The following is a 10,499-nucleotide window of genomic DNA, read 5'->3' on the forward strand; positions in this document are numbered from 1 at the left end:
TCGAAAAGAAAAGTTTTGTTGCAATTAATAAGTGCAAAATAAGTATTTCAATTCTCATTTAAGGAATTACAATATTGGTTACTTTGCATAGTTATTGAATGATTACAATTATTATCTATGAGATTATTTGCTACGTGCGACAGCTAATTCGGTTAACTTAACAAAAAAGGAGAAAACATGCTTTCTTAATGACACTTTTTATTCGTGAATGGTCCGATTATTATGAGGAGAAATAGAACACTTCAATTTCGTTTGGACGAAATTGGTAGGAGCCACCCAACAATTTCTTTGCTTTGTTGCTCGCGTACGAATAGCCTGATGGGAGCTTGTACGTATGACCAAAGTTTGTGTACGAGCTTGTGCTGGTTCTGGATTGTTGCCGATTTTCAAATCATGACCACCTCCAAACGTGGGTCCATAGCTGCTGCTTGTGTACATTGCATATTGTTGATATCTATATATTGAGGATTTGAAAGGGGCCAGACCAGCCGGGTTTTTAAGAGAAAAAATAAAAGAATCTGATGCTCTTATGTAACGGCTACTTCCTACAAATAAACAACATAAAACAATTACATTTCAATTAGAAATTCTTATTGCTTTCTTTAGTGATTATTTGTTAGTAATTTCCATTCCTTTTTGGTGAGTCAAAAAGATATTATATATTTATGCATGACAAATTTCTGAGTTCTGATTGGTTAAAAGCAATGAAAATTTCAGAGAAACACCAGTGCTGATTTCTCTTCTAATGATATACATGAAAAAATTTCTCAATTCTGATTGGTTTAGAGGAGGGAAATTTATCGTAAATACCAGTGCAAAAATAGGAAACACAAGGCAAAAAAAGGAAATACAGTGCAATCTATTTTTGAAAAATGCGCTCCTGACTGGTTAGTCAAACAAAAAAATGTTCTAAGAGCCAATCAAAATAAACATTTCAAAAGCGGGAAAGTTAAATTATTCTAAAAAAAGCAATTACAACGACTGGCGTAAGTTTTCTTTAGTAAAGTGGATTTTCTTTAGCGAAGGAGTTTACAGCTCACCGTTTGCAAAGTGTTTCTGGATGAAAATAACAATACTGCTAAAAGTAGATACCTTGTTCTAGCTGCGTGTGCATAAGTTATGATGCCCTGAAAATAATATCCGACGGAATTGAAAAATACGAACCGGTTGATCAAAGATTAAACTCGCCGGCTGCAATGTACGTACGCTGAAGTCAAAAATCAACGGAATTGAGAAATTTTTTCATGTATATGATTAATAAGGAATTGCATGGTTTCTCGTGCAATTTGAAAAACAGGCACTCGCGAGTTTTTCAAAGACTTCAAATTGAATTGTCCTTAGGACTTTTGATAGTCTTTGAAAAACTTACTCGTCCATGTTTTTCCCAAGTTGCACTCGAAACCATGCTATTACTTATAGAAAGTGCACCTGATTAGTTAGTCAAACAAAAAGGTAATGAAAATAAAGCCAATCGAAATAAATCATTTCAATGGCGGGAAATTTAAGTTATTGTAAACAAAAGCAAATGGATACAATGGCCAGCGTAAATTTTAAGTAGATTTTCTTTAGAAACCGAGTCTACAGTTCTGTATTTGGAAGACATTTCCGAAAATGCGAACACTTCTGGTTATAGCTATCTTGTTTTTGGCTTTGTGTTTGGAAGCAATGGTGTGAAAAAATTATTTGAACGAATTAAAAAATTACGAGCCGGTCGATAGTTATAACTTGCCAGTTGAACCGTGCGACGCTCAAGTCAAAAATTAACAGAATTGAGAAACTCTTTTATTTAGCTATATTATTAAATTATTTTTATGCAATTTGTAAATCATGGACTCGTGAGTTTTTTTATAAATCAATTTGCATCTCGTATGCAAACTACGTATAACTATAAAAATATGGTTTGGTGCTGGTCAAAGTTGCAAAAAAACTGCGGGTAGACTGGTACTATCGGCGAATAAAATTTTCGAGGATGATTCAAAGTTGAATACTGGAAGTTAAGCACATGCATGCATGTACCCGTAACACCCGGTTCGCATAGCTGATGTGAGTAATATGATGTTGTTTTGACGAAGATTTTCAAAACATGATATCCCACCCTGACGAAGATTTAACTTTTTTATAACTCTGGTGTTGCTAAATGACAAAAGAAATATTGGGCTATATAACTTTAAAACAAGATCAAAGAAATGTAGAATGCATGTCCATAAGATAACTCCCATTGATTTTTTTATAACTAATACAGTTCATGCACTTATTTTAAAACATAGGTATATCATCCCCCCAATTATCGTTCGTTCTGACTACGTTCCTGCCGGCGTGTAAAAGATTTCAATAGATTTGTTTTTATAAATACATGCTTAAGTTTGAAAACAATTTAGAATTAGAGCGGGCTTACCTCCCCAAGACTTTGATGCAAATCCTCTAAAAATACAACCTCCATATTTAACAATGACCAGTGTTGGTCCCTTTGAGTCACAACAACTGTGGAATGTACTTGCTCCATCCATTCGATGTTGCTTTGTAACAGCGCTTCGTCTTTTTGCCATATAAATTCGAAGGTAACCATTTTTGAAGCTTTCCTATCCATTCTTGTTTATTTTTCAGAATAACTGAGTTCTGCAGGATCACTATAGGGGTGACAATGAAATTTTATGTTAAATTTTTGAACGTTTCGCCCTTGTTTTGACGGATCTCTTTTTCATATAGACATTAAGGTGGTTTGTGAAATTACTCCTTCGAAACACGTCGCTAAGACATACAAAAAGTTACGTATAACACCTCCAGTTAGACAACAAAGTTCCTCTAAAATCTGCGAGGAGGCCGTAGAATATTTTACCTAATATAAATTCCTAATATAGTGTATCATTTTTCTACGTTAGCTAAATGTGTTTACAATATCGTTTAAAAGGTGTTTACAATTTCTTCAAAATACATCACATTACTGGTGACAAAGATAGTTCACTTATATTCCAGAAAAGCATTTTTAACCTTCATAAATCAGTTTTAGCCATATTTTTACTCTAAAATGCACTCGCTTTACCACAAAAAAACATGGTTTGAACCTTGCTTCTGGCAGTTATCTGTTGCACCGAAAACTTCCAAGTTGTACTTTTTTTATTAGTTATTTATTCTGTGCACCTGTCCTTTATATTTGGCAAAAAATTAGACTACGAAAGACAGATTTGAAAATTATATCCCATTTTATTTCTTCATGTATCCATTTATCATTTCTTATAGTTTTGTAAAGATGGCTTTTGCATGATGTTCCAATTTTACGATATATTTCCATGGTTTAAGTTTGGTGTAGGTATATATACCAAGACGCACGCGATTGTAGTTAACTAATAAACATTATTATCATTATTATGATGCCATATTTTGTTTAAAATATGGTGTTATAACTTACATGGCGAAAAATAAAATGCTTCCACTTCGTTTGGAATAAATTTGTACGAGCCAGCCAATAAGTTCTTTGCTTTTGTGCTCCCGTAAGAATAGCCAGATGGGAACTTGTATGTATAACCAAAGTTTGTGTAAGAATTGGAATAGGACCCAGCATTGTTGGCGATATAAATGTCGTGACCACCACCAAATGTTGGTCCGTAGCTGCTGTATGTGTACATTGAATATTGTTTGTATCTTGTAACATTGGATTTAAAGGGTGCAAGATTATCTTTGTTTTTAAAGGAGAAAATGAAAGCTTCTGGTGCTTGTATGTAACCAGAACGTCCTCCTGTAATTTAACAGTAATACACAAAACATTTGAGTTAAAAGTTTCATATATGAAGATGATGTTGATATTTTCTATTTCACTAATCAAACTTTATGCTTTTTGACTGAAACAATGACCCGCTATACAAAACTTGCCATGAATTACTTTTGAAATTCAAGATAATTTGTTTACAATTTTTGCTAAGATTTCACTTCTATATGAAAAATTCGATGAGGATTAATTCTTAGATATAACGTCAACGTAATATCTTAGACGTGCAGATATAAGACAACTCCACTTAGCCTTATTCAATCAGTTTGTCATATTTTTATTGTTATCATATTGAAATAAGCACTAAGATTGGCTTAACTATTGTTTGCTTACATATATATTTGTAATATTCCGACATGAGGAAGTTCCAAGCCTGTATATATCTATAGATTCCCAATAAAGGTACCGAACATGCAAATGATATCTGTGTTATCCCTTACAAAATTTGCATTATATTATAAAAACTATTTTCTTCTGCGTGCCACATCATTTTTATCTTAGAATGACCACTGAATTCAAAAGGTATTCACATGCAATTAATGTCATATAAGTCACTCGACCTTACCTCCCCAAGATTCTGATGCAAATGCCCCAAACACATACGATCCCTTTTTAATAATAACCAATGTTGGTCCTTTTGAGTCACAGCGACTGTGAAATGTCCTCCCTCACCATCCATTTTTCGTTGCTTGGTAACAGCGCACCGTCTTTTTGTCATTCAAGTACGAAGGCAGCCATTGTTGAAGCTTTCCGATCCATCTCTTTTTGTCCTTTAGAATGCTTGAGTCCTGTAGGATTGCTAGACGTGAAAATAAAATCTTATATGAAACGTTTGAATTGCATGCTTTACTAAGCAAACTCTTTATGTAATAAAAGGCAAAATAAAAAGGTCGTTTAATTCTACAAGAGCATTTGAAGGAGAGAAAGAATTTTGGTTTTGCCAAGAGAAATGTGAATTTAGCCTATTTATTTACCCCTGCATCTTTTCTTTATGCAATACATGCATATATGTTGCAGTTTGGCATTTACTGATAAAACCGCATTTACCAAACAACGCAGTGTAACCACATCCCTCATCTAACTTATTACACACGTCATAGCTACCTCACTGTTTTTTAGAGTAAGCTAAAAACATTAGATTTAGATAAGTCAGATTTGAAACGTATATTCCATTTCATAAAGTAATACAATAGGACCACAATAACATGAGCTCTTCGCGAGCTCAATGTAAATTTATGCAGTGCGCTGCTGGATTTGATTTTATTTAATTTATATCAATTTACTCCTTTTAACTCGAACGTGCATACTCGAACGAATTTCAATTTTACTTCAGGTCAAATTTCCCTGGATGACTTGAGCTTTAATCTCGAAACATAAAAGGGTAAGCTTCAAGGGTGAAAATTATATAAGTAAAAAATACAACTTTGATTTAAACAGCAAAAATTGATAAATCATGCATTCCACATAGTTATATAAGTTGATAATGAGTAATTTGCCTGAAAAGTATCAAAATTTTGATATTTCTGAATTTGTAATTATGAAAAGTTCGGTCTTGCAAAGTACTTTACTAACCCTTGAACTATTTGTATATTGCTGTGTTGCAGCTTACAATTGTGAGCGAATACTGAAATTACCCATGCTTTCGTATAATCACGTAATATATACAAAGTATAACAACTCACAATTTCCTTGAACCTCAAGAGAACACAAGTTATTGGGGTTTTACTGTACACACGAGTATTTTTTGTAGTTCTTGCATAATGAAATGTCTTTGCAATTTCAATTCCATGATTTCAAATGTCATGTCACGCGACTTGTGTCGCTATACACGCCAAACTGCTGAATTTAAGCTGTTGTTTTTATGACGCCATATATGATTAAGATTTTTAATGTTAACTTACGTGTGGAAAAATAATAGACTTCCAGCTCATTTGGTGTAAATCTGTATGACCCAGGTAACAGGTTTCGTGTTTTGGAGTTACCAGCAGAATAGCCAGATGGGAGCTTATATCCATAGCCGAAGTTTGTGTATGAGCTGGAACTGGATCCGGCGTTGTTAGCAATATAGATATCAAAACCGTATCCAAATATGGGTCCATAGTATCTATTTGTGTACATTGCGTATGCATTATTGGATGTATTTGATTTAAAAGGTGCCAGACCATCCTTGTTTTTAAAGGAGAAAATGAAAGAGTTTGCTGCTCGCATGTAACGACTGTTTCCTATAAAAAGACAGACATACAAAATTACATTTAAGATGGAGCATTTACGATGGAGCATAGGAATTCCTAGCACAGATATAACAATGCCATTTGTCAATTCTATATTTTCAATGATCGAATCTTGTAATTCTTAGTTGGAACTTTATGGCTCTTCATCGGCAAATCTCATATCTCTTTAATGTAAAAATCGACCACAAGAAGCCTCAGTAGGAAAAAAAGGCTTTGGACATTGTAAAATTAATGACAGGCCATATATAGAATATTAGTACATTTATAAAAATATGTTTTAGGTATAAGCTCATTAATATATATAAACAGGTTAAAAATTGAGCTAGCTGTTTCATCAAGGGCTAATCTTTCCGAAGTTTGTTTTTTACTAAAGATTTTCATGAAATTTGCTATAGTTGGATCCTGGGTTAAAAACTAATAGCTATGTCCTTTGGCAATGCTTAATGACAAAAGAAATGTCTTTTTATAGCTTTGAAGTAAGATTTAAGACATGTAGAATCGTAGCTAAATCCAAAAGAGAAATGCCAGTAATCTCCTTTGTAAAAAAATATTAACTAATAACTGTATTTAGTAGCCAGTTTTTGTTGGCAAACGTTTTCTTGCATTTATTAAGAACTGTACCTCATATTTTTCTCTTTATCTTAGAAGACCTTATATATATGTTTTTAGTTCTATTGTCTAATAAAAAAGCCAATTTTCAACCATCCAGTTGTTTTGATAAGAGCATCATGCAGATGGGGGAACATTCTTGATACAAAAATATGTTCTCCCACGATTTCTTAATTAGCTACCTAATTTGAATTATTTTTAATTCTCAAATTAGTCTTATTTCTTGTTTTAAGAATAAATTCTTAGCTATATGCTTTTTAATTGGAAAAATACTTGTATAAAGAATTCATTGTATAAAAATTTCTTAACGAGAAAATGTTGTTTAAGATATTCTCATGAAAAATTCATTCTTCTTTATAAAATTTTTTTTAATGATGTTCGAAAGATTGTCTCAAGTTACCTCCCCAAGATTGCGATGCAAATCCCCCAAACACATAAGATCCGCTTTTAATAATGACCAGTGTTGGTCCCTTTGAGTCACAACGACTGTGAAATGTGCTCCCAGTCCAACCATTCACGGATGCTTTGTAACAGCGCTCAGTCAATTTGCCGTGTAAATTCGACGGCAACCATTCTTCAAGCTTTTCTACCCATTTCTTGTTCTTTATAATACTTGAGTCCTGCAGGATTGCTAGAGATGAAAATGAAATTCCATATGAAACTTTTGAATGCTTTGTTATTGCTTTAAGTGAACTCTTCAAATATAAATCATTAAGAAAAACAAATTTAGCAATAAAGTCTGTCTCGAAATTTTGTTTTACTATAGGAAGTGGCGTAAGTTTGAATTAGGCTGCCAGTAACTTTCCATAATGGGCTAACTTTTTCTCTCCTCCAAAGCTCTAACAACATAAAAAATTCCCGACTAATCGTTAATATAACAATATTTGTTTATATAAAGACTTTGAGTGAGATATATTCAGTGCTTCCGCTTGCCCCAAGATAATAAACACTCATTTCATTCGCTTTATTTTCATGATTAACTCCGCAAGGTACTTCCATGGAAGTTAGTTGCTTTGGTGCCTACAGCTCTGACACGCAGAGCTCCTCTACAGTTACGCCGCTAATTGTAAGCGCTATTGCTAAGCATGCTCTAAACATGACGTAAGTTGACTTTCTGGCTAGGAAGAGAAACATATGAAGTTTTGCCAAAAGCTAATAGCCACTGCACAGTTATTTATGAAAATTATCTTTAAGTTCATGCATATGGTACAGTTTGACGATGAGTGAAAGCTCGACATCTATGAAATAGCATAACAGTTTGACAACTCTCCTACACGAACACTTATAAACACACACATGCACACAAACCATCCTTCATCACCTCTAACAGCCATATTTCTGTAGTTTAGATAGTGCAAAATGTAAGGCTTGAAGTCAGATTCGAGAAATGCATTCCTTTTTATATTTTTATACACGTTCCTTATTTTCCTATATAGCTAGGTCATATATTGCAAAAGTCATGCCCTTGTGATATATTTCCTGCATTGCAAGATTCTTGTATGTATCAAGCCACCATATTTTATCTTATTTAAACTCAATAAAACTATATATATATAATTTAAATAAAATTTTTGTTGCTAACTTACGTGCAGAAAAATAAAAAACTTCTACTTCGTTTGGAGAAAACCTGTACGAGCCAGCCAATAAGTTCTTTGCTTTTGTGCTTCCGTAGGAATAGCCAGATGGGAGCTTGTATACGTAACGAAAGTTTGTGTTTGAATTGGAATAGGACCCAGCATTGTTGGCGATATAAATGTCATGACCACCTCCAAATGTTGGTCCATAGTATGTATTTGTGTACATTGCGTATTGCTGATATCTATAGATCGTGGATTTGAAAGGTTTTAGACCATCCTTGTTTTTGAACGAGAAAATAAAGGAATTTGGTGCTCTTATGTAACGACCACTTCCTATAATTAAAGAGAATTTCATAACAACAATTTAGTTGGATGCTCCTTATACAGAGATAGCTCATATTGCTTATTTCTCTCTCCATAGAAAAATCCAACGACTTATTGAAAGTCAACGTGTTATATGGTTATTTGTGATTTTGTCAAGATTTGTTTAACGATTCCAACAATAAGCCGATTGCAAAAGCATCAGAAAATAATGCTGGATATCGTATATTGAGTGAAAAATCAATCAAGCCAAAACTTTTGCATTTCGCTTTTGTCTTTTTTCCGATAATACTCATCAAAAACTCTCCTGACTGACAGTGCAATCCTTTCAATTGTTTTTACGTCTTTATATTCAATAATATGAGCAAAAATAGTTTGTAAAACGTTTGCAAATCTCGAGCAAGATCATACTTTTTAGTTTACAATTTTCACATAAACAATTACGACGCCTACAGATAATTTTCAATACTTTGTAGGTGGCAAGACATTGACAACTATAACATTGACCAAGGTTTGAATAATTCATGATATAATGCGAAGGTCAAATTCAATAATTGTTTTATTGTAGAAACTATTATTTGTAGACATGACGTCTTACTTACAGATATCGAGAATTATTTGCAGGTAGTTGACCAATCATAACCGATATTGTTTAACTTGTGAAAGATAATGTTAATTGCTTGTAATTTTTCTCAATAGTCGGAGCTCGATAATTTTTGATGATTAATCTTTGTTCATGCCTTTCTATTGTAAACATTTCGTAGTTTTTCTTAGTTAATATTGGCATACATGCATGTGTTGGCCGAAATAAAAAAGTTTTCATGCAATTTGTATTCATAGATACATGCATAAGCTATTAAGTCTAAAATTCCTTTCTACTTGCCAATACGTCATTTACAAGATAAAAATAGTTTTCTGTGTTTTGTTTATACTATTAGCTTAACACAGCTACAATTATACAGTTGTCTAATTTTCTCAAGCTTACCACCTCCCCAAGATTGCGATGCAAATCCCCCAAACACATACGATCCTTTTTTGATAATGACTAGTGCTGGTCCCTTCGAGTCACAACGACTGTGGAATTTGTTTGAGCTCCAACCATTCACGGTTGCTCTGTAACAGAGCACCGTCTTATGACCTCTTAAGTTCGATGGCAGCCACTTTTGAAGCTGAGTTATCCATTGCTGCTTATTCTTTAGAATGCTCGAGTTCCCCAGGATGTTTGCTAGGAATGACAATAAAATCATATATGAACCTTTTGTAAGCTTAGCTTTAAGCCGCTAGCTTTAAGTATGGCCTGTTTTAGAAACATAAAACATCAAGAAACTGTCATTTGATACAAGTTTGCGTTTTGGAAAGCAATTAAGAAAACTTCTTATTACCTGCTCTTTTTACAAAACTTAAAATATTGTTTCATCAATTTACATTGCCATGGCATAGCACATTGCATGGTTTCAAATTAACATAGCTTGACTTTTGGACTGTAAACAAATCATCTAAGTTGTTGGCACTTATTGCCAAAGAGCACGTGACTGTGGCCCATTCATTCATGATTTTTTTTCTCAAAACAATACGTGTTCATGTTACTGTTTAATATTTGCTGACCGCATAGCTTTTAATAAACAAGTTAATTGTGTCACATCTTCCATTCTTTAAATAAACCTGGTAGCTTTACGCCCCTGTAGCTTAGATTGGAATTAGCATTTAAAAATTTCATTCCATTTTGTACGTTCATATATCATGCTTTTATACAGAACTATTGTGCAGTCATTAGTGTTCAGATCCATTTTATATTAATTGATCTATTTCTGTAAATATGAGCCCATATTATGTTCATATTGTGGTTGTAAACTTACATGAATTAACACATAACAACTGGTATGCATCCTCAAACGACTTTACTTCCTTCTTAATATCGTCACAGCAACCCCGAGGGAGATTGTTTCCTGATGCACAAAGAGTTGCAAAGGCGTTTTTCTTTTTTTGCACCAATTCCTT

At 33.4% G+C, this 10,499-nt stretch overlaps 2 protein-coding genes and 1 long non-coding RNA gene across 3 annotated transcripts; all 3 read right to left on the reverse strand.

Moving 5' to 3' along the window:
- On the reverse strand, positions 1 to 2,494 carry LOC124445543. The gene is made up of 2 exons (XR_006948189.1): positions 2,396 to 2,494; positions 1 to 545 (listed from the first exon to the last, which is right to left on the reverse strand). It is a non-coding gene; the product is annotated as an uncharacterized LOC124445543 (long non-coding RNA).
- A 5-nt stretch (positions 2,495 to 2,499) lies between these two features.
- LOC124447311 lies at positions 2,500 to 3,870 on the reverse strand (the record flags this gene model as incomplete). Its single annotated transcript, XM_046998208.1, has 3 exons — positions 3,864 to 3,870; positions 3,407 to 3,733; positions 2,500 to 2,627 (listed from the first exon to the last, which is right to left on the reverse strand). Coding segments are annotated over exons 1-3 (462 nt in total), but the record flags the coding sequence as incomplete, so codon positions are not given.
- Positions 3,451 to 9,648, reverse strand: LOC124445538. Its single transcript, XM_046996264.1, has 6 exons — positions 9,490 to 9,648; positions 8,190 to 8,513; positions 7,004 to 7,234; positions 5,665 to 5,985; positions 4,329 to 4,562; positions 3,451 to 3,733 (listed from the first exon to the last, which is right to left on the reverse strand). The coding sequence occupies exons 2-5, from the start codon at positions 8,404 to 8,406 to the stop codon at positions 4,432 to 4,434; spliced, it is 900 nt and encodes a 299-aa protein (XP_046852220.1). The 5' UTR covers positions 8,407 to 8,513; positions 9,490 to 9,648; the 3' UTR covers positions 3,451 to 3,733; positions 4,329 to 4,431.
- Between the last annotated feature and the right edge of the window lie 851 nt (positions 9,649 to 10,499).

This window comes from Xenia sp. Carnegie-2017, unplaced genomic scaffold (genome assembly GCF_021976095.1).
Source record: "Xenia sp. Carnegie-2017 unplaced genomic scaffold, XeniaSp_v1 HiC_scaffold_22, whole genome shotgun sequence".
Classification (NCBI taxonomy): domain Eukaryota; kingdom Metazoa; phylum Cnidaria; class Anthozoa; order Malacalcyonacea; family Xeniidae; genus Xenia; species Xenia sp. Carnegie-2017.

Bases quoted from the DNA above. Each gene is read 5' to 3' on its own strand.
- LOC124445538 (XM_046996264.1), bottom strand. From the start codon at position 8,406: ATGTACACAAATACATACTATGGACCAACATTTGGAGGTGGTCATGAC. The intron at 5,986-7,003 runs GTAACTTGAGAC...GTCTTTTTATAG, and splicing joins TGCATCGCAATCTTGGGGAG to GAAACAGTCGTTACATGCGA. The intron at 4,563-5,664 runs GTAAGTTAACAT...TTTCACGTCTAG, and splicing joins AGTCTATTATTTTTCCACAC to CAATCCTACAGGACTCAAGC.